This window comes from Scyliorhinus torazame, chromosome 21, assembly GCF_047496885.1.
Source record: "Scyliorhinus torazame isolate Kashiwa2021f chromosome 21, sScyTor2.1, whole genome shotgun sequence".
Classification (NCBI taxonomy): Eukaryota; Metazoa; Chordata; class Chondrichthyes; order Carcharhiniformes; family Scyliorhinidae; genus Scyliorhinus; species Scyliorhinus torazame.
Window position 1 is genome coordinate 126948235 of NC_092727.1, and position 23092 is coordinate 126971326.

A 23092-nucleotide genomic window follows, 5' to 3' on the forward strand; every position below is an offset into this window, starting at 1 on the left:
TAGATACCAATTTTTTCCCTAATAAATATGGTTCCACCTTTAAATAAATAGCTGGAAACCTATTTTTATTCTTAACGTTGGTTAAAGTTTGCACATATTCTCTATGTAGATATTTTCTGGCATGTTTTCTTGCAGCCTGTAATTATACAAAGCAACAGTGCCACCCACAGGAATTATTTGCCATTACATATTGGCCTGCAACCCAGCGATTTATTTAAAAAAAAATTCCAGAAACAAATTACAACGGGGTGTGGGAGGAATTGGCCAGAATTTGTATACAAAAAGGTCAAGATAATATTTCAGATCAATTCTTTCAGAATGAAATATGTGCCTATTTTGTGGGCTGTGTTGCTGAAGCACCTTTGGCCTGAAAGATTCATTTCGAAAGAACTTGCATTTATACAGCATCTGCCATGTTCTCAGAATGCATTCAAGTCCTTCACAACCAGTGAAGCCCTATTGAAGTATAGTTAATATTATAATGTCAAATCTAACTTGCGCACAGCAATGGCCCATAAACAGCAGTGAGATAAATGATCCGATCATCTGTTTTAATGCTATTGATTGAGGGATAAATTTTGGCCAGATCACCAGGGAGGACTCCCCTCCTCCTCTTTGAAATGGGGTCACTGGATCTTTTATGTTCATCTCTGTCTTTGTTTAAAGTCTAATCTGTAGACTGGGACTTCTGCAAGTGGAGGATTCCCTCAATTGAGCACTTGGAGTGCCAGGCTTGATTATGTGTTCAGGTCTGGAATAGGGCTTGAACCCACAAACCTCTGACACTGGTGATAATGCTATCCGCTGAACCAAGATTGACATTAAATAGATCAGTATGAACACCTCCCTCTTTGAGCTGACTAGGGCTCATCGGTCACTCCTTCTGAAGCCAAAGGCAAATGATCCACCAAGAGCTGTGATAGTCTGTTTTCACAGCTATCAGAAGAAGGATACTGTCTTGCGATGGGCCAAGCGGAATTGGGAGGTGAGGTGGGAAAGCAGTGGTATTCGTATATACCAGGAGCTGACAAGACAACGGGCGGCCTTTAACAGGGCGAAGACAGCACTTTATAAGAGTAATGTGTGGTTCGGGGTGATCTATCCGGTGAATTTGAAAGTTTCGCAAACTCCAGGGACTATTATTTTGAGATGGCAAGGAGACTGAGGCATTCATGAGGGCTGAAGGATTGGGGCTGAACTGTGTTTGAACATTGTTTTCTTATGTTGTGGTTGAGTGGGGTTGTTTTGGGGATGGTGGGATAATGTGTTTGGGGGGGGGTTTCTTTCCCTTTTGTTTGGGGTTTATCATGTTTGGCTGATTTAGAAAGGCTGGGAGTAGGGGATTTTTCTGTTGGTTTTTGTACTAGGTAAATGGGGGCAGGGGGCTCTGGCAGGGGCCACCTCGAGCAAACTTAAGTTGGCTGGTGAACAGGAGTGAGATGGGGGTGGGGCTACAGCCTGCCGAGCCTGTGTGGCCAGGTTGTGGTGGGCCTGGGAGGTGTGAATGTGGGGGGATAGGGAGTATGTAGAAAGGAGCGATTTCGAGAGGAAGTGGTTGGAGGGGTTTCTGGGAATGGGGGGGGGGGGGGGGTGGGGGGGGATAGGCCGGCTGACAGTGACTAGGGGCTGGGCTTGTACCACTTGTAGGGTGGGGCATGGGCCATGGCAGATAGGAAGGGGGGGTGGGGGGGTGTGAGAGACCCTCCAGTCCGATTGGTAATGTGGAACGTGCGAGAGTTGGGATGGACCGGTGAAGCTGGTTAGGTTTCAGATGGTGGTGGTGGATCAGGGGGCCAGATATGTTATAGTAGCAGGTGCTTTTGGGGGGGCGGGGGGGGGGGGGGGTTTGGAGTGCTGGTTAGCGCGTATTCCCCAAAATGGGATAATGTAGGGTTTATGAAGAGGATGTTGGTGGCCATACCAAGTCTGGACATGCATCAGTTAATTTTAGGGGGGGGGGGATTTAAATACAGTGGTGCATCCCAAAGATGGGTTGATCTAAGCCGCGTTTGTTGACCCCTATTGGGGAGGGGGGTTTGGCAGCATTAATGAAGGAGATGGGGGGAGCGGACCCATGGCAGTTCTTACATCCAGGGGGCAGTGTATTGCTTTTTTCGCCATTGCATAATGTATACTCAAGGATTGATTAATTTATTATGAAGAGGTTGTTTTGTTTTTATAAATTTAGAGTGCCCAATTCATTTTTTCCAATTAAAGGGCAATTTAGCGTGGCCAATCCACCTCCCCTGCCGATCTTTGGGTTATGGGGGTGAAACCCACGCAAACACGGGGAGAATGTGCAAACTCCATATGGACAGTGATCCAGAACCGGGATCGAACCTGGGACCTCGGTGCCGTGAGGCAGCAGTGCTAACCACTGTACCACCGTGCTGCCTAGGGGAGGTCGGAGTAAAGAAATTGGAATACTCACCGATTGTCATTTTGGATCATGCTTCCTATTTGGTGGATGTGGTCCTGGAGAGGTAGGAAGTGGGGCTGCTTGCGAATCTGAGTTTTTGTGTGACGATGGCAAAGGTGATTGACTATTATGTGGGGTTTAATAAGAATGGGGAGGTCTCACTGTCGGTGGTTTGAGAGGCGCTGAAGGCAAGATCATCTCCTGTAAGGCGCAGGTGCAAGAGAAGAGTGGCAGCGTCTGGTGGATGAAATCTTGGAAGTTGATGAGAAGTACAAAAACCAACAGAAAAACCACAACATAAGAAAACAAAGTCCAAACTCAGTTCAGTCCCAATCCTTCAGCCCTCATGAACGCTTACGCCTCCTCCACTGTCTCAAAGTAATAGTCCCTGGAATTTTCATGACTCAACTTCGCCGGGTAGACCACCCGAACCACACATTACTCCAGAGCTTTTGGTCAGTAAAAAGGAACAGCAGACGCAGTTTTACCTTTTATCTACAGGGGAAATGGTACGCCAGTTGAGGCAGCAAAGGATGTGGTGCACGAGTACGGGAAAAAGGCCAGTCGCCTGCTGGTGGGACAGCTTCGCCGGCAGGTAGCCTCGCGAGAGATTGTTCAGGTCCGGGATAGGGTGAAGGGGCTGGTGGTGGTGCCGGAGCAGGTGAACAGGCCATTTGAGGAGTTTTATGAGAGGTTGTATAGGTCGGAGCCTCCAGGTAATGAAATGAAATCGCTTATTGGCACAAGTAGGCTTCAATGAAGTTACTGTGAAAAGCCCCTAGTCGCCACATTCCGGCGCCTGTTCTGGGAGCCTGTTACGGGAATTGAACCGTGCTGCTGGCCTGCCTTGGTCTGCTTTCAAAGCCAGCAATTTAGCCCAGTGTGCTAAACCAGCCCCTTTACATAGATATATACTTATATAGCAGCTATTTATATCTATTATATTTTTATCTATGAACTTTTCAAAAACCTTATTTCATGATTTTTAAGCTGTTAAAACATAATTTACAATTATTTAGGGGATCATTTTTCAGCACCATATCGGCGATCTTGCACTTGGATTTGGAGCCCATTCCCCTGGGGGCCATATTTGTGGTGTTGGACTTGCCAGAGCTGCAGACGGGAGCGGGGCAGATGTTTTAGCCTTCGCCTCGTTGATTGCTCGGAGGCAGGTCCTGTTGGGGTGGAAGTCAGCCTCTCTGCCCAGTGCCTCGGTACGGCTTGGGGACCTTGATCGAGTTCCTGTATTTGGAGAAGATTAAGTTTATCTTGAGGGGGAATCGGCCCCGGGTCACTGTCCGTGTGGAGTTTGCACATTCTCCCCGTGTCTGTGTGGGTTTCACCCCATAACCCAAAGATGTGCAGAGTAGATGGATTGGCCGCGCTAAATTGCCCCTTAATTAGAAAAAAAAATTGGGTATTCTAAATTTATTAAAAAGAGAAATCGGGGCAGCACGGTGGTGCACTGGTTAGCATTGCGGTCTCACGGCGCCGAGGTCCCAGGTTCGATCCCGGCTCTGGGTCTCTGTCCATGTGGAGTTTGCACATTCTCCCAGTGTTTGCGTGGGTTTCATCCAAAAGATGGGCATGGTGATGGACTGGCCACGCTAAATTGCCCCTTAATTTGAAGAAATGATTTGGGTACTCTAAATTTTTTTTTTTTTAAAGAAATCACCGACCTAGACTGCCACCGTCTCATCATGGGGGGAGACTTCAACTGTGTTAAGGACCCACGGATGGACAAATCCGGCCCCAAAGCAGGGAAACAATCAGCCATGGTGAGAGGACTGAACGCCATTCTGGAGTAAATGAGGGGTGGGCAGGAGACACCCGAGGGAGTTTCCTTCTTCTCCCACAAAGTCTACACCCGAATTGATTTCTTCGTGATGGGGAAATCGGCTCTTCCAAGGGTGGTAGGAGCAATAGTCATCTCCGACAACGCTCCACACTACGTGGAATGTGGGCACCGCCCTCCTCACTGACGAGGAATTCTGTGAAAAAATATCACAAGCCATTGATGGATACATATTATGCAACAAGAATGGGGAGGTTTCACACTCCCCATTCTGGGCGGCACGGAAGGCAGTGATAAAGGGGGAATATGACATTAACATTCAATGTCATTTTATAGTTGAATCTCCCACAATCAGCATCCTGGGAGTTACCATTGATCAGAAACTGAACTGGGCTAGCCATATTAACACTGTAGCTACCAGGGCAAGTCAATAGCTAGGAATCCTATGGCAGGTAACTCACCTCCTGACCCCCCAAAAGCCTGTCCACCATCTAAAAGGCACAAGTCAGGAGTGTAATGGAATACTCTCCACTTGCCTGGATGAGTGCGGCTCCAACAACAAAGAAGCTCAACACCATCCAGGACAAAGCAGCCCGCTTGATTGTTCCCCCTTCCACAAACATTGAAACCCTCCACCACCGACGAATAGTGGCAGCTGTGTGTACCATACACAAGATGCACTGCAGTCACTCACCCAAGGTTCCTTAGACAGCACTCTCCAAACCAACGACCACTACCATCTAGAAGAACAAGAGCAGCAGATACCTGGGAATCCCACCACCTGAAGGTTCCCCTCCAAGTCACTAAACACCCTGAGTTGGAAATATATCGCCATTGCTTCACTGGTTGGGGCAAGGTCCTTTAACTCCCTCCCGAACAGCACAGTCGGTGTACCTACATCTCAGGACTGCAGCGGTTCAAGAAGACAGCTCACCACCACTTTCTGAAGGGCAACTAGGGGACAGGAAGGTGAGGGCGGCTAGGTAACCGCTGGTCGACTCCATATTGGAAGTGCCCAGCGATATTCCACGGCCCGACCGTCGAACTACTGCGGAGAGGAAAAAATTACAAATGGAGTTTGACGTGCTCTTCACCGGGAAAGCAGTGAACCAGCTCTGCCAGACATGGAGGACCTTTTATGGGCACGGAGATAAGGCCAGCTGCCTCCTGGCACACTAGTTGAGAAAGCAGGCTGCCATGAGGGAAATAACACAGGTAAAGGAGAAGAGAAGCAAGCTAGTCGTAGCGCCACACAAAATCAATGAGGCCTTTATGACTGCTACTGAGAGCTCTTGGAGGGGAATCGAAGATGAAACGGTTCCTCGATGGACTGGACATACCAGTCGTTGGGGAGGAAAGGAAGCAGGGCCTGGAAGCATTGCTAGAACTGGAGGAATCATGAAGAGTATCAACTCCATGCAGTTGGAGAAGGCACTGGATTCCCGGTGGATTTTTCTAAAACATTTGCGACAGCACTGGCCCCGTACGTGCGGGAGATGTTCAATGACTCACTATCGAGAGGGACCCTGCCACCCATGCTGGCACAGGCCTTGATATCACTGATCCCTAAAAAAGACAAAGATTCAACAGAGTGTGGGTCATACAAACCCATCTCACTCCTAAACACTGATGCCAAAGTTCTACCACTGGGCGTGGTGACTGGAGAGTTGCAATTATAGCTAGTCATGGAGGTTCAGATGGGCTTTGTCAAGGGCAGACAACTAACAGCAAACATCAGGCGCCTGGTGAATGTGATCATGACCTCACCCGGAGAGGAGACACAGGAAGTGATCGTCCCCCGGATGCAGAGAAGGCCTTCGACAGAGTCGAATGGAGGTACCTCATGGCGGTACTTCATGGCGGTACTGGAACGGTTTGGGTTTGGGCCAGGGTTCGCCTCGTGGGTGAAACTATTGTACAGCGCTCAAATGACGAGCGTGTAGACAAATGTCACCAGCACTGAATACTGAAGAAGTGGGAGGGAGAGTTAGGCATAGAGACGGGGAGGATTCTGGATTGCAGCACTGCACAGAGTGAACTCCACTTTGAGGGCAAATGGAAAAATCTGATACGGGTGCTCAAAAATAATAGAGTTTTAATAAGGTCAGTCAGGAAGAGTTATTTCCACTGTTTGGTGGGTCAGTAATTAGAAGGTATAAATTTAAAGAAATAGGAAGAATTTAAGGGCTGTTTTCTTCCACAAAAGAATAGTAGGGCATAGAATGGACCATGAAAAATAGTGGTAAAAGCAGAAATTGTAACAGCTTTCAAAGGCAAAGTGGCTAAATACTTGAAAGGAAAATTGAATAAAGTAGAGATAAGGGACAGGGATTGAGACTACGTGATAAGCTTTGAGAATCAAGACACTTACAATGTTCCAAATGGCCAGAACCTGTGCTGTAATATTCCAAACAAAAATCCAAAATCTGATGCTGGTTTTTTAGCCACTTGTTGAAGATGACTGGACAAATAAAAGGAATCCTTTTGTTGAGGGGAAATTGCTTATGAATGTAGTATAATGCATGTTTTCAAATGCAATCTGAAGTATTGTTGATCAGGTGCCATTTCCTTTTACAGCTGCATAACCAAGCAGATCTACAGGAAGAGAAGGTTCGAATTGAACGGTTACTAGGTGCTATCTCGCACCCTGACCTCATTCAGAAGGTTTTGACCTTTGCTATGTCGGTATGTTATTTCTTTCTTTCTAATGAATAATTGTCCCAGGTTACTTTTATTTCAGTTTCCCTGTTGTGCATCAAATTGCAAATAATACAAGTGCATAACATAAAGGTTAGGCGAAGATCTTCACTTAGTCCTACTTGCATGTGTTTCCATCGAATAAAACACGAATACTTGAGAAGACCCTTCAGGACTTCATTATGTAGCAACTTGACCCAGTATCCTCTCATCAGAAAATAAATACCTTCCTTCGCAGTTAGTAGTTTCTCCATTGTGCTGTGCCAGTCATGTTTTATGGTAACTCCAGTACTCTAATCTACACTTTAACATTGAGTAGTAAATTTGGATTTACGTATTTTCTTTTGGCAGTTTAAGGGTTAAAACTAAACATTTTCTTCATAATGCCTGATTCCTTTGCTGCTTTTCCTTTACTCTCTCAATCTAGATCTGCAGAACCACTGCCATTTGCAAAGTGATTTTCCCCACTTGAACTTATCTGAAATATAATGCAAGGAGGATTGACCCATCCAAAAAGTTTAATTAGTGAACCATCTTTAACTCCTGTCATTCCTCTTCCCCTGTTTCTATACATGGATCTCAAAGCTGCACTCTCTGATGCGGAACCTCATTGTATGTATCACTATACATAGGCACTTCTCCAGTCTTTACCTCAACTTTTATTGACAGAACCATTGCAGCAAGTTCCAAAAGAACAAGTCCAATGCACCACAGACAATGAAAGACCCAGGCCTGATTTGAGTCATTCCTGTGAGGAAAACTTCTACAACCACAGTTGTTTGCCATTTCATGAGTTGTAGGATGTAAAGTTTATAAATGCTTTAGCTGATAAATCTCCACTAATTACCATTGGCTACTTGTAGCTGAAGGGGTTGAAATAACTAAACTTTTGTTAGTACTTTCTCCCCTTCCCACCTGTCAAACTGCTGCATAATGCGATTCAGGTGGTGCCAGTAGTGCCTGACAACTTATTATTTTCCCCACCCTCGCCTCCATCTTCTGCAAGAATGGGGATGTTCTTAACATTTGATTGGTATGTGTCCCTGAATTTGAGAACTCAAAATCAGGAATTGGTGCTATTTGCAAAAACTTCATTGATAATATGTAATTACATTACTGATATAATTTGACATGAGCTGTAATGTAGCTTTTAATTTTAAGGGTGAAGTATCTCATAAAAATTGCATCAGGAAATGTTCTGTGGAATTTAAAATTGACACAGCTACCAGTCATGGTATCTGTGCTGGATTTCTCTGACAAATACACACTAAGCTCTAGTGCCCCATTTGAGGGTTTAATCCTACCATTGTTGAGACATCTTCTTGAACCCTTCAGAAAAGTGAGTTTGGTTTAAAACTCTGATTTAGGATATTTAGAAGTAGAAAATATCCCAAGCTTCCAAATTCTCCAACACTTTCCCTCATAATAACTGTCAGACCCATGTCTGTGCCATTTCCCCTGATGCGCACTCTTCTAACTGGCTGGTCTGCTCAGGGGCCTAAACCACAGGTTTTCTGTCACTCTTTTTCCCTGCAGGATCTGCTCACCACCAGCTGGGAGGGTGCGACATTCTCAGCCACGGTATTCTCCATGAATGATCCACCGAGATGAGATGATCCACTAACAGGAGATGCGCTTATAGGGGGTGTGAGCAGACTACGCTTTGAAAAGAGTAAATCAAAGAAAAATTAGTGTTGTTGGAATCTTGACTGATGCAATAACCTTCAAAATTGTGTTTTACTTTCTCAGTAACGTTAATATAAACATGCTGGAAAAACATTACATGGACTTTTCATTAAGCTGTACTTCAGTAGAATTTATAGTCTGTTTTCATTTGCAGCTGAATAGGGCAAAAAGAAACATCCTGTAGGTTTTGCCCTTGTTTGTCGTGCTGCTTCAATAGTGGGTTTTAAGTTCAGGCAGATCAGTTCGATGAGGCTTCCTGTCGCTGTAACAGTGATGGACACTTCTGTCCAGTTGCTGCCAGTACACAAGACCAGCTGATACCATCCTGCTGCACAAGCTTGCCCGTCCTCACTGATGCTTCTTACAAATGAAAGTTGATTTTGTTCTTGCCTTCTGCATGTACAGAAATTTAATAGATATATATCTGTAATATATTAAAATCACATTTGTTCCTTGTAATATTTTACCTGCCATTTTCAACATTACATTTTGTTGCTAATTCTCCTATGGTTAAAAAATATCCGCTATCTCTCTCATTGCAACTTCATTGAGAATGTTGCTTGCACATTAAAAATCTCACATATCGTGCATAGTTTCTCTTTGTTGCAATTACTTCCTATAACACTTCCCCTATTGTACCTTTTCAGGACCCTATTGTAAACAGCATTTCCTCCAAATTTATATGGATGATGCATCTATCTGCCTACATTTCCTGTCAACGTGTTCTACAATGAGAGGCATGGTGATACAGTGGTTAGCACTGCTGCTTCACGGCAGTGAGGACCCGGGTTCGATCCCAGTCCCAGGTCACTGTCCGTGGGGTTTGCACATTCTACCCGTGTTTGCGTGGGTCTCACCTCCACAACCCTAAAGATGTGCAGGCTAGGTGGATTGGCCATGCTAAATTGCCCCTTAATTTAAAAAAAAAAAATTGTTCGACCATAAACTTCAATGTTTAAATTTATGATACAAATCCCCTACCGAAGCCTGGTATACCGTGAGCTGCTGTTGTGCCACCATTGGGTATAATTACAGTGTAACTTGTTTACATAGGCAATTTACATTATAAATGTGGACACAGGAGATTCTTTAAAAAAAAAAGTAAGTGCTCAATATATGACTTCATAAAGGGGATAAAATTGTATCTATGCACCCCGGTTCAATTGTCCACTGGCACTTTGCCCTGCTTGACCCAAGATCTGACTTTGTAAGTACAAGATACTGGAGATTGGCAATATTTGAATTGACAGTTGTAGAATTGATAGCTTGGATAAGACTGAAAACTGTCCTCTACTGTACTCCCTGTACACACACGACTGTGTGGAGAGATTCAATATCAATTCAATCTATAAGTTTGCAGATGATACGACTGTGGTGGGTCGTATCTCAAACAACAACGAATCAGACTACAGAAGGGAGATAGATCACTTGGTTGCATGGTGTATCGAAAACAACCTCTCTAAATGCTGGAAAGACCAAGGAACTGATCATCAACCTCAAGAAGCGTAGCACGACACAATGGCTCGAAGTAGTGATGGTCGATAGCTTTACGTTCCTGGGGGTCACCATCACCAACTGTCTGTCCTGGTCCACTCACGTTGATGCAACAGTCAAGAAAGCCCAACAATGTCTCTACTTCCTACGGAAGCTAAAGAAATTCGGCACGTCTGCATCGACTCTCGCAAACTTCTACAGATATGCCATGGAAAGCATCCTATCCAGCTGCATTGGAGCTTGGTATGGCAACTGCTGGGCCCAAGATCGCAAGAAACTACAGAGTGTAGTGTGGTGAACTCAGTCCAACTCATCACACAAGCTTGCCATCTCCCCATTGATTCTGTATATGCCTGCCGCTGCCTCAAAGGCAGACAGCATTGTCAGAGACCCCTCACACCCAGGCTTTGCCCTCATCCATATCCTTCCATCAGGCAGAAGATACAGAAGTCTGAAGACCCACACATCCAGACATAGGAACAGCTTCTTCCCCACAGTTACTAGACTCCTCAACGACTCTCCCTCGGACTGTAAGAACACTATTCATGACGCTCTATGCTGCTCTTGTTTGGCCTTGTTCCGCACTTTAACCAATCACTATTTGTTAATGCATCACTGTCAATGTTCTCTGTTGATTATTCTTTTGTCTACTATGTACGTACTGTGTGCGTTCCCTTGGCCGCAGAAAAATACTTTTCACTGTACTTCGGTACATGTGACAAATATCAATCAATCAATATATATCAATCAAAACTGTAGAAATCCTTACTTCAAAATACATAGACATTGCAGATAGAAGTGAGCCATTTGGCCCAAATGGTATATGACTGTTTATTCCTTAAGCAATCCTCCCCTCACCTATCTAATTCTATAAACATAACCTTTTATTACTTTCTACCTCATGTTTATCTAGCTTTCTCTTTAATGCATCTATGCTATTTGCTGTAGTTACTTTCCTCTTTGCATCCACAGGATTTTAAAAGCTAAGTGAGGTGTTATCTAACCATTTCTGTTCTTTTGTTTTAACCTGGGTGCTGTCCCACATGCTTGCAAAGATACTGGTTTTTAAATTTATTTGGAAAAATACTTAGAATTTCAGAAATTCTAAAATAATCAAGCAATAAAAGTGGAATTTGAACTCTTCCGGTTATGAAAGCACTGATCCCAATTATAGAAACTAGCAAGACCGTGCATAGTATCAGTGTTCTGTTTTCACATTAAAATGCAATAATTGCTAATGAAAACCCTAAGGAATTGATAAACATCTGGAACATAATGTAAAAAAAATTAAATTTCTCCTGCCTTGAACCAGTGGCTCTGCCTCTATCTATTCATTTGCTTTTAAACCAAAGGCCGGTTGAAAACAAACAAGGCGTATGGTGGTAACCAATCAGAATGAAGGCAACTGTTTCTTTACATCCTCCTTCTTTCTCTCTCACCTCCTCACCATAGGAAACAAAATGTTATTGTTGTACAGTACCTCCTAACTTTAATCTTCGATACCAAACAGAAGGATAACTTTCAGCTTGTGTTTCCTGTACATTTCTGATGCTGTTTGGTGATTGAATGCATTATCATACTAAGTCATACATTGTCCAGGAGGTACACTTATTGAATCCTGTTTTATATGCTGAGTTGTTCAATTTTGGAGACTGCCAGAGATCAGAGTCCCCAGAGATGAGGAAAAGGAGTGGGAAGGAAGACTACTCGCATTACCGACTTTCTCTTCCTGGTGACTCTGTTTGCTGCTGTAGTGAGTTTTTCCACAAAAGTTTGTGTAGACATCAGCTGAATACCATCAGCAGTGATGCTCCAACGGAACAGAACAAACTGTTTAGACATAGACTGGGACCATTCATTGGCTTACTTCGATGGGGTGGCAGCAGACTGCCATTGGCGATAAGGACTGTACCGTGGGAAGAGTCACTACCTTTCGTGAAGAAACCGAGAAAATAAAGATGTTCTGGCCTGTGAGCCATAAATACATTGTTTTTGTTTCTGTACGCAGTGCTTTAACCTACATGGAGCTGATGCACGGCAAAGAGGGAAAAAAACCTTTTCTTTTAAAAGTTATTTCAATCTTAACCACATTGCTCTTCTTGTTCTTGTAGGAGGAAGTTCGTCCCCAGGACACTGTTTTTGTACTCGGTGGAGTGTCGGGTGGGAGTTTAATGGGTAGGAAAGCTGCCTGGAAATTTGTAAAAGATAACTGGGAAGAACTGTACAATCGCTACCAAGGAGGCTTTTTAATATCACGATTAATCAAGGTAAACATAGAAAAAGTACTTGATTATCCTTTGTCCCTTATTCTTTTACTGTTTCAGTTCAAGGAATCAACATTGCTTCCTTCATCAGGATAATCTTGCCATTCAAATTACTGCACACTTAATGCAGTTGAAATAAAGGACTGAACTTGCAGAGGAGAGTAGTAGAATTATGCCTTGCCATACCACAGTGTGGCATGTTGATGCAGTCATGCCATTCGGTTCCTAACTATTACTTTTTAAAATATACATACAGCATTGTTGCTGTTGAAAGTGTCCTAGAACAAGAAGAGGTGGGCAACACAGTTGAGATGTAGATTCCCAAACTGAATTTGCTGCAGATTATTTTAATCTCTGTATAGTTTATGTTTCCATTTGTGATATCATTGAGCTCTCTGCCAAGTGTCAGATCTTGTGTTTCTTTAACGGAGCAGATACATCTGTGACCTCATTAACTGAGACGAAGCTGTTGCAACAGTAGCTTCAACTCCAAGGAATTTAAGATGCTTTTTAAAAATATTTCTCAAACTTTTTGTCCCAGTTTCAAGGAATATGCTCCTTCATTCAGAATCACATGATATTGCAATGCTATCGCTAACAAGTCCCCAAATTTTTTTTTAAATCACCCATGGATGACTGAACAGATTTATGGCTGCGTTTCCTCTCGCATAAATTTTCCTACTATTAACCCCGGCATCAGGAGGGTAGCTCGCAGAAACCTATTCTTATTTTTTTTAAAAATATTTTTATTGAGGTATTTGAAAAATGTTATAACATTAACAAAAACAATAACATCCACAAGGCAAAATGAACATTTCCCCCCCCAGCCCAATCTTCACACACCTCAACCAAACAACAACAATCCGCCCCCCTCCTTGGAATACTGCATCTGCTGACATTTTAATTTTCCCCAAGAAAGTCGACGAACGGCTGCCATCTCCGGGAGAACCCTAACGTAGACACTCTTAAGGCGAACTTTATTTTCTCGAGACTGAGAAACCCAGCCATGTCACTAACCCAGGTCTCTACACTCGGGGGCTTCGAGTCCCTCCACATTAATACGATGCGTCTCCGGGCTACCAGGGAGGCAAAGGCCAGAACGTCGGCTTCTTTCACCCCCGGATCTTCCGACACTCCAGAGATCGCTACCCCCGGACTCGGCACCACCCGTGTTTTTAACATCGTGGACATTGCCTTAGCAAAACCCTGCCAAAACCCTCTAAGCTTCGGGCACGCCCAAAACATGTGGACATGATTTGCTGGGCTTCCCGTGCACCTCGCACACCTATCCTCTACCCCGAAAAACTTGCACATCTCAGGTACTGTCATGTGTGCCCTGTGGACTACCTTAATTTGTATCAGGCTAAGCCTGGCGCACGATGAGGAGGTATTAACCCTGCTTAGGGCATCCGCCCATAGACCCACCTCTATCTCTCCACCTAGCTCGTCCTCCCACTTACACTTATGCTCCTCCACCGGAGTTTCCTCCGCCTCCGAAAGCTCCTGGTAAATATCTGATACCTTCCCCTCCCCCACCCAGGTACTGGAAACTACTCTATCCTGTATCCCCCGTGGCGGCAGCAGCGGAAAGGCCGGCACCTGCTTTCTCAGGAAGTCTCGCACCTGCAAATACCTAAAACGATTCCCTGGTGGCAATTTAAATTTATCCTACAAAGCTTTCAAGCTGTGAAAGCTCCCATCTATAAATAGGTCCCCCATCCTTCTGATTCCTGCCACCTCCCGAACCCGCCATCTAGCCTACCGGTACAAACCTGTGGTTGTTATAAATCGGGGTCCAAACCGATGCTCCCTCCACTCTCTTATATCTCCGTTGCCCCCAGATCCTCAGAGCCGCCACTACCACCGGACTTGTGGAGTATCGGGCCGGCGAGAACGGCAGAGGTGCCATTACCAATGCTCCCAGACTGGTGTCTTTACATGACGCTGCCTCCATCTGCTCCCATGCCGACCCCTCCCCCACTACCCACTTCCTAATCATGGCTATATTAGCTGCCCAGTAGTAATTGCAAAAGTTCGGCAGCGCCAACCCACCCTCCCCACGACTGCGCTCTAGCAACACTTTGTTCACTCGCGGGGTTTTACTCGCCCACACAAAGCCCAAAATAATTTATTCACCCGCTTGAAAAAGGCCTTAGGGATGAAGATGGGAGGCACTGAAAGACAAATAGAAATCTGGGGAGGACCGTCATCTTCATGGTCTGTACCCTCCCCGCCAGTGTTAGCGGGAGCATGTCCCATCTCTTAAAGTCCCCTTCCATTTGATCTACCAACCGGGATAGGTTTAACTTGTGTAGTAGCTCCCATTTCCAGGCCACCTGGATTCCCAGATATCGAAAGCTGTTCCCTACCATTCTAAGCGGCAGCTCTCCCAGTCTCTTTTCCTGCCCTCTTGCCTGGATCACAAACATCTCGCTCTTCCCCATGTTCAATTTATACCCCGGAAAACTGCCAAATTCCCCCAAGATTCGCATTACTTCCCCCATCCCCTCCAACGGGTCCGAAATGTACAAGAGCAGGTAATCTGCGTGGAGCGAGACCTGTGCTCCCCCTTAGAGAAATCGGCCTGTATGACCCGCATTGCTCCGGATCCTTCTCCCGTTTTAGGATCAATGAAATCGAGGCCTGCGACATTGTTGGGGGGAGGACTCCCTTCTCTCTTGCTTCGTTCAATGTCCTCCACAGCAGTGGGCTCAATATCTCTGAAAACTTCTCCAGCCCCTTGATTATTTCCTCAATCTCAATTGGGCCCCCAAGCCCCTCCACCAGGTCCTCCTCCACCCTCGGGAACCTCAACTGATCCAGAAATTGCATCATCCCCTCCACTCCAACCGGGGGTTCCGACTCATACAATTTACTATAAAAATCCTTAAACACCTCGTTCACCCCCGCTGGGTCCAGGACCGTATTACCGTCTCTACTCTTTACTCTACCTATCTCCCTGGCCGCCTCTCTTTTCCTGAGCTGATGCACCAACATTCTGCTTGCCTTTTCCCTGTACTCTTAGATCGTTCCCCCTTGCCTTCCTCAACTGTTCCACTGCTTTCCCTGTGGTCAACAGCCCAAACTCCACCTGTAACCTCCGCCGCTCCCTCAGGAGCCCCGCGTCCGGGGCCTCCGAGTATCTCCTGTCCACGTGGAGTATCTCCTCCACTAATCTATCCCCCTCAGCCCGTTCCACCTTTTCTCTGTGGGCCCGTATTGAGATTAATTCTCCTCTGACTACTGCCTTCAAAGCTTCCCAGACCGTCGCTGCAGAGACCTCTCCCGTATTGTTTGTTTCCAGGTAGTTCTGGATGGACTTGTTAACCCGCCCACAAACCGCCTCGTCCGCTAGCAACCCCGCATCCAGTCTCCACAGCGGGCATTGCCCTCTCTCCATACTAACCCGTAGATCCACCCAGTGCGGGACATGATCCGACACTGCAATAGCCGAATACTCCGTATGTACCACCTTCGGTATTAGCGCCCTGCTCAGAACAAAAAAGTCGATGCGAGAGTACACCTTGTGGACATGTGAAAAAAAGGAAAACGCCTTCGTCCTCGGCCGTGCAAACCTCCATGGGTCTACACCCCCCATCTGTTCCATAAAACCCTTCCAATTCCTTTGCCGCAGCCGGCCTCCTCCCTGTCCTGGATATTGACCGGTCCAATTCCGGATCAATGACTGTGTTCAAGTCCCCTCCTCCTTTCCCATGATCAGGTTATGTGACTCTAAGTCTGGGATATATGTTCACAAGTACCACTCGCAACCCCCCTCCCACCTTCCCACTCACCATTATGTCATTATGTACCTACCCCCCTTGTCTGACACGATTCTCCCAGCCTCGAATACCCCTTGTTTGCTGATCAAGATCGCTACCCCTCTGGTCTTTGAGTCCAGTCCTGAGTGGAACACTTGGCTAACCCACCCCTTCCTCAATCTCATCTGGTCTGTAACGTTTATGTGTCTTTTGTAGCATTGCCACGTCCGCCTTCAGTTCCCTCAAATACGCGAAAACGCGATCCCTCTTGATCGGCCCATTCAGTCCTTTCATGTTCTATGTGATCAGCCTGGAAGGGGGTGGGGGGGGGGGCGCTTCTCTCTTTCCCCCCCGCCGACTAGCCATCACCCTTTTTAGGCGAGCCTTGAGCTCCCCCCCCCCCCCCCCACCCGCTTCCTCGAGTCCCCCCTCGGGCTATCGCCGTTCCCGACCTCCCATTTGTCCCCTAATAACATTCCTCCCCTGTCAGCAAAGCAGCTTCTCTCTCTCCCCCCCTCCCCCAGCAACAACACTAAAAACCCAGTCCCCCAAGTGAAGCTCTAGCTTAATACCTGTACACCCTCCACTGCGCTTCCGAGAGTCAGCTGACCCATGCTGACTCGATAGCTCCCACCCCCGGCACCAAGCGGTCTGTCTCCCTATTGTTCACTCCTCTCTTCACCCCCCCCCCCCCCCCCCACATGAATAAACATTTTAACAGCATCACATTCCCCAGTAAACAAACAACAGGAAAGAAAAAGTGAAGAAACAAAACACTTTAGAAAAAAAGTCACCCAAAAAGCAGAACTAAATTCAAAGCCCATCCCCCCTCAAACAAGGTCTCTGCAAGACAAAACAACCTTTAACCATCTACACAGCCCATTATTTCACACACAACTACTTACATTTTTACAATCCAACACGCAAATCGGCGCCACAGAACTTCTCCGAGGCTTAAATGTCTTTTAATTCGCCTCCAGCTTTTTCTTTAATAAAGGTCCATACTTCGTCTGGTGTTTCGAAGTAGAAGTCCCTTTCCTCATGTGTGACCCACAGACGGGCTGGGTATAGCATCCCGAACTTCACCCCTTCTTAAAGAGGGTCGATTTTGCCCGATTGAACCCAGCTCGCCTTTTGGCCAAATCCACTCCCAGGTCCTGATAAATACGCAACTCTCAGTTCTCCCACTTGCTGCTCCGTTTTTTCTTGGCCCCCCGCAGAACATGTTCTTGTCCATAAAACGGTGAAAACGTACCACCATGACCCTCGGCGGCTCGTTCGCTCTGGGCTTCCTCGCGAAGGCTCTGTGCGCTCTGTCCACTTCCAGGGGCCGAGGGAACGCCCCTTCCCCTATCAACTTCTCCCAACATGTCCATCACATAGGCCCTCGCATCCGATCCCTCACTGTCTTCAGGGAGGCCAACAATTCTGAGATTCTGCCTCCTGGACCTATTCTCCAGGTCCTCCAGCTTCTCCTGCATTCTTTTCTGGTGGTCATTCATCATCCCCACCTTGCTTTCCAGCATGGTTATGTACTCCTCATGCTTGGACAACTTTTGTTCGACCTCCTGGATCACTCTCCCGTGGGTTTCCTGATTCTGAACCACTTGATCAATCGAAGCCTTAATAGGGTCCAGCGTGTCCTCCTCCAGCTTGGCAAAGCAATCCTCGGAAAACTTCACCAGCTGCTCCGTCGACCACTGCGCTGTCTTCCCGCGGCCCTTGCCCTCCGCCATGCTGTCCCGTGTTACCAGCTCTGCTTGCTTCTCCCTTATAGGACTTTGTTGTCTCACCCGGCCACTTCTGGTCCAATTCTCCATACACTGGAGGGGGATTTCTCCTTACTGTCTCACTCTTCATTGATTTTTCCCCATAAAATGCGAACAAAACCGGGGGGGGGGGGGGGGAAGGTCCAAATGTCAGTTACAGGCGGGAGCTATCAAATGTGTGACCTACCCCTCCATGACCGCCACTGAAAGAACCTATTCTTATTTTTGGAGTCTTTCAAAAGTTCTTCTCCCTCCACCCCCCCCCCCCCCCCCATATCTGTAATATTGCAAACATCCCAAAATACTAATCAAAGCAGAAAATCAAGCAATATACTAAAGTGCTTAGTATAGTTTTAAGGAAAAGGGATGGTATTGTTTTGAAGGATTTATCAGAGGTAGACTCTGAGGAAGCTCCTAAAGATGATGGCTATGAGAAAAATGTTGGGGGGTGGGAGAAGGATGGAGTTATTGGGAGTTTTGGGCTAGGACTGCTGAAGGTTCTGCCACTTTAGTTAAGGACAAGGATGGGGATCTGCATAGACCAGATCACAGTGGCCTGGAGAAATCTACAAAGGTAGCAAGGGATCTGTTGGAGGGATCTTTAGGTTAAGACACAAAATGTTGAGCTTGATGTCTTAGGGAACCAGTGAAGGTTGGTGAGGACAGAGGTCATGGTCGAGTAGGGACATCACCACAAAGACAGCAGCAGTTCAGGAAGGTGGCCCACATTTAGCTTCTTGAGACAAAGGGATGAGAAGTAAGGCTGACTTGCCAGTACCAGCCACGTCACATGAAAAAATCTTCTTAAAAACACACAGATGTGCAGGATATGATGCAGGTGTCGGCATTTGAAATTTATATTCATATGAGGTTTGATGCTGGATGAACAGTCAAACAGTATAATGCACTATAGAGTCATGATGGCAAGATAAAGCTGACTGTCATTGGATTGGAATTTGTTTGTCACGTGTACCAAGGTACAGTGAAAAGTATTTTTCTGCGGGCAGCTCAACCGATCATTAAGTACGTGAAAAGGAAATAAAAGAAAATACATAGGCAACACAAGGTATCATCAGTATATAATGGAAGCTGGCTTCATTCCTGAAGAGAATATATTGCCATGTATTTCCACATAAAAGAACAGGAGCACTCCACATTTTTTGCTGTTAAATGGAAGACCATCCCAAGGCATTACACAGAAGTTAATCAAAATAAATAGACGCTGCACCAGAAAAAGAGAGATTGGTTGGGAGGAGTAACCAAAAACTTTTGACATAGAGGTAGGGTTGAAGAAGATTCTGAAAATTTAAAGGAGGAAGAGGGATTTAGAGATCAAATCAATCAAAGGCATAGCTATCGATGGTGAGGTATAAATAAGGGAATGTGGGCATGTGTAAGAATTGTAGGAACAAAGTTCTTGAGTGTAGGTCACAGGAGAGCTAGACGGTGCTTAATGTGCTGCAGTGAGATCTGACTTGTAAGCGAAGTATGCTGTACACCTTGGTTTGAGGGAATGAAGATGAAAACCGTACCATCTTCCTGGATGGGAGACCGCAAAATCATTTGCTCTGGACAAGATTTACTGAGGGAGTGGTTGAGAAAGGAGTAATCTTGCACTGCACTTAAACTGGTGGTGGTTGGAAGCAACCTTACAGGGACATTACCAACTTAAAAGTACGGCTTGCATTAATATTATGCCTTTCACAGCTTCAAGAAGTGCCAAAGCACTTTACAGTCAATTAAGTACTTTTGAAATATAATTACCATTGTTATGGAGGAAACAGCCAGTTTGTACAAGCAAGGCGCCAATGTGATGATTTGTTTTAAGTAATGTTGATTGAGGGATAAATTATGGCTTTCCACTGAATTGTGACATGGGATCTTTCATATCTACCTGGAAGGGCATACTGGGCCCCAGTTTGACACATTATCCAACAGATAACCCCCTCGAACAGTGTAGCACTGCCTCAGTTTTGCACTGGAATATCAGCCTAGGTTTCTTATTTAGTGCTTTGGAGTAGGAATTGAACCCACAACCTTCTGATTAAGAGATGAGCTGCTACCAACTGAGCCATGGCTGACACTGCACCATCTCCAGAAGGCTATCCCAAGGATTCACTTATTAAATCATTTTAAAAGCTGTAGGGTCTTGCCCTATAGTCTTAATGAAGTCTTAATAAAGACTTATATTTCCAGAATATGAAGCTTCAGGATCGGTTTCTGAACTCACTTATTAACTCTTATTTTACCTTCCACATTTAGCTAACAGTCGAAGGTTTTGCCGGTGACAAGATGGCTGCTGACATCAAGGTAAAAAGAAATTCTCAATAATTTACATGTACTGTAATGTCTTATTCACAGTAGCACAGTGGTTAGCACTGTTGCTTCACAGCGCCAGGGTCCCAGGTTTGATTCTCGGCTTGGGTCACTGTTTTTGCGTAGTCTGCACATATTCCCCGTGTCTGTGTGGGTTTCTTCCGGGTGCTCCGGTTTCCTCCCACAAGTCCCAAAAGAGATGCGCTGTTAGGTAATTTGGACATTCTGAATTCTCCCTCGGAGTACCCGAAGAGGGGACAAGGGGATTTTCACAGTAACTTCATTGCAGTGTTAATGTAAGCCTACTTGTGACAATAATAAAGATTATTATTATTTCAATCTGTAGGGCTTAGCTGTAAATGTTACAGAATTCCTATCCTGAGCTATGGTAATTAATGTTTGTCATTTTCATATCAGATTCAGTGGTCTCAAATGTAGAATTTTTTGAGGGGGGGAGAGGGAGGAGTAAAATGGAAGAGTTGGCTGCTTACAACAGGAGTAGTTTGTTATCTTCTAACATGTCTTGCTGCAGCACAGGCTGATGACTACAGTATGCCATCACTTCCAGGTAGCTCCCCTTCATTTCAAAGCAAAATCAGACCTATACAAACCGACCTACAGGTTTTTTTTGTTGGAGCAGGCTTGATGGGCCAAAGGGCCTCTTTACTGTATGATTTTATGATTCAGTAAGCTAGTTGAGAACCGACAGAATGCTAATACCTACCACTGTCATCTTAAAATAGTGTGGTACGAGTCACCTAACAAATGGGTTTGAAATCTCTGGCTCTGGGATGAGGGGGTATCCACGAGAACATCCAGGGTACCCAAGGTCATCAGAATTCAGTACTTTCTGGGCAGCACGGTGGTGCAGTGGTTAGCATTGCTGCCTCACGGCGCTGAGGTCCCAGGTTCGATCCCGGCTCTGGTTCAGTGTCCATCTGGAGTTTGCACATTCTCCCCGTGTTTGCGTGGGTTTCGCCCCCACAACCCAAAATATAAGATGAGCAGGGTAGGTGGATTGGCCACACCAAATTGCCCCTTAATTGGATAAAATGAATTGGGTACACTAAATTATTTTTTAAAATTCAGTACTTTCTCTTCTTTGACTTACTGGTTCATTAATCCTGTTGATATAAGCTTCTTCCAGATGTTTTCTGCAGAGATGGTATAGCTTTCCTTGTGTAATTGATTAACTGTTATTTGGAAATTAACACTGAGACCCTGGTAAATAAGTCAGTCTTTTCTGGGAGCTTTCCAAGAATTTGTCAATGTTGGGAATATTTGGGAATGCTTCAATACTTTTGCAATACTACAAGTTCCTGCAATCATGTCAATATTTGTGATGGGGTGAATCTAAAGCCATGTATGTATTTTACAATGGGAAAGGGGGAGATCCTGAGATCATGTCAGTATTTGCAAGTGGGAGTACAGGAAGCCGCATTGAAGTTTGTAGGAGTTGCCTGGGAATCTGTCAGTCTTTGCCTGGCATCCGAGGCTGCACGAGGTTCCCCATGTGTAAATCTTTTTATAAAAATTGTTGACCTAAAGCAAGGTAGAGAAATTACTTGGGAGGAGGACCTGTACAGCTAAAGGGGAACTGGTGCTATCCATTAACTTGAAGGGATTGTGGAGAGTATAAATGAATGAAGAAAGAGGTCTGGCATGCAGATTTGTTATAATTTGATCAATGCTTTTGCTGCTCATTGATAAGTGAAGCATAAAAACTTGCAATTACTGTGAGGTAGCTATCATAACCGGGTGCAGTTTGTTATCTAGATTCATGTACTGAGAGCTCTATAACCAGTTGTGATAGGGTGCTTAGACCTGCAGCTATCTCCTAACAGAAGTAATAGTCTAAACTGAAGGGGAATTACTGTGACTGGTAAGTGATTAATGGTTCCATCAATTGCTTATTGATTTTTCTCTTTGGAGTTTCCCAGAGGCAGTTTGTGTGAGATATTTATCTTGCTGCTGTAAACTGTGGTTCAAAAAGGAAACCGTTTAGTGTAGAATCCACATTTTAAATGCCCCAATAGCGGAATTGAGTTTTATGATTTGTAAGCACATGTGCTAATAGATCTGACTGTACTGAAGCACCCTGCTGGCTGTATCATATCTGACCTTTACATTAACTCTTATTATGCTCAGTTTCATATTTTAGATTCTTAGTGCAGTCAGTTTTCACTGGGAGCTGACACTTTCAATCCAGTAGGTTCCATTAGGCTGCAGGGGGTTGCACATTTTGCCAGGTCTTTTAGTATCTCCTCAAATTTTCAGAACAATTCTGGGTACATTCAAGATTGTCCCAGTTCTGCTCATATTGTAACATTACTTCATAAACACACAATGGTTGCACACGGAAGGCAACCGATGTGTATGTGCTGAATCTTTGAAGGAGCATTTCACCTAATAGCGCTCTCCCGTCTTCTCCCTGTTACCTTGCACGCTCTTCCTTTTAAGATAATCCAGTTCCTTTTTGAATGCCTCGATTGAATCTGCTTCCATTACACTGATTTTGAACAAACTTTACCTGTCCTCTTTTCATTCAGGATAATTTTCAGAATGAAAGTGCTTAAAATCACTTGTAGACATATACAAATATCCAACATGTGAATGCTGATCTCTCACCTCAGTAACCGAAAATACTTTTTAGTGCTAAACATAATCTGGGGCTCTCCTCTAGTTCCTCAAACTCCTTTCAAACTCATGGAGTTTGAAAGGCTCAGAGTAATTTTGATAGTTGGATAAGGGCTTTGAAAATAGACCAAACATATGAAGCTCTCAGAGAAATTATACTTTTGGAAGAGTTTAAAAATTCAATTCCTGATGTAGTGAGAACTCATGTGGAAGAGCAGATGGTTAAAACTGCGGGTTAGCAGCAGAAATGGCAG

At 45.1% G+C, this 23092-nt stretch overlaps 1 protein-coding gene across 2 annotated transcripts in view; it reads left to right on the forward strand.

Moving 5' to 3' along the window:
• npepps (aminopeptidase puromycin sensitive) overlaps nucleotides 1–23092 on the forward strand; it is a 318075-nt gene that overhangs the window by 287018 nt on the left and 7965 nt on the right. The window contains exons 20-22 of one of the 2 annotated variants that reach the window (XR_011937518.1): nucleotides 6792–6899; nucleotides 8448–8583; nucleotides 12203–12358. Coding sequence is in view for 1 of the 2 variants with exons in the window: in XM_072487504.1 (XP_072343605.1) it covers nucleotides 6792–6899; nucleotides 12203–12358; nucleotides 20148–20195 (312 nt within the window). In the remaining variant the exon portion in view is untranslated. Of the gene's footprint in view, nucleotides 1–6791; nucleotides 6900–8447; nucleotides 8584–12202; nucleotides 12359–20147; nucleotides 20196–23092 lie in introns of those variants that run through there. The other variant, XM_072487504.1, reaches the window with a different exon arrangement.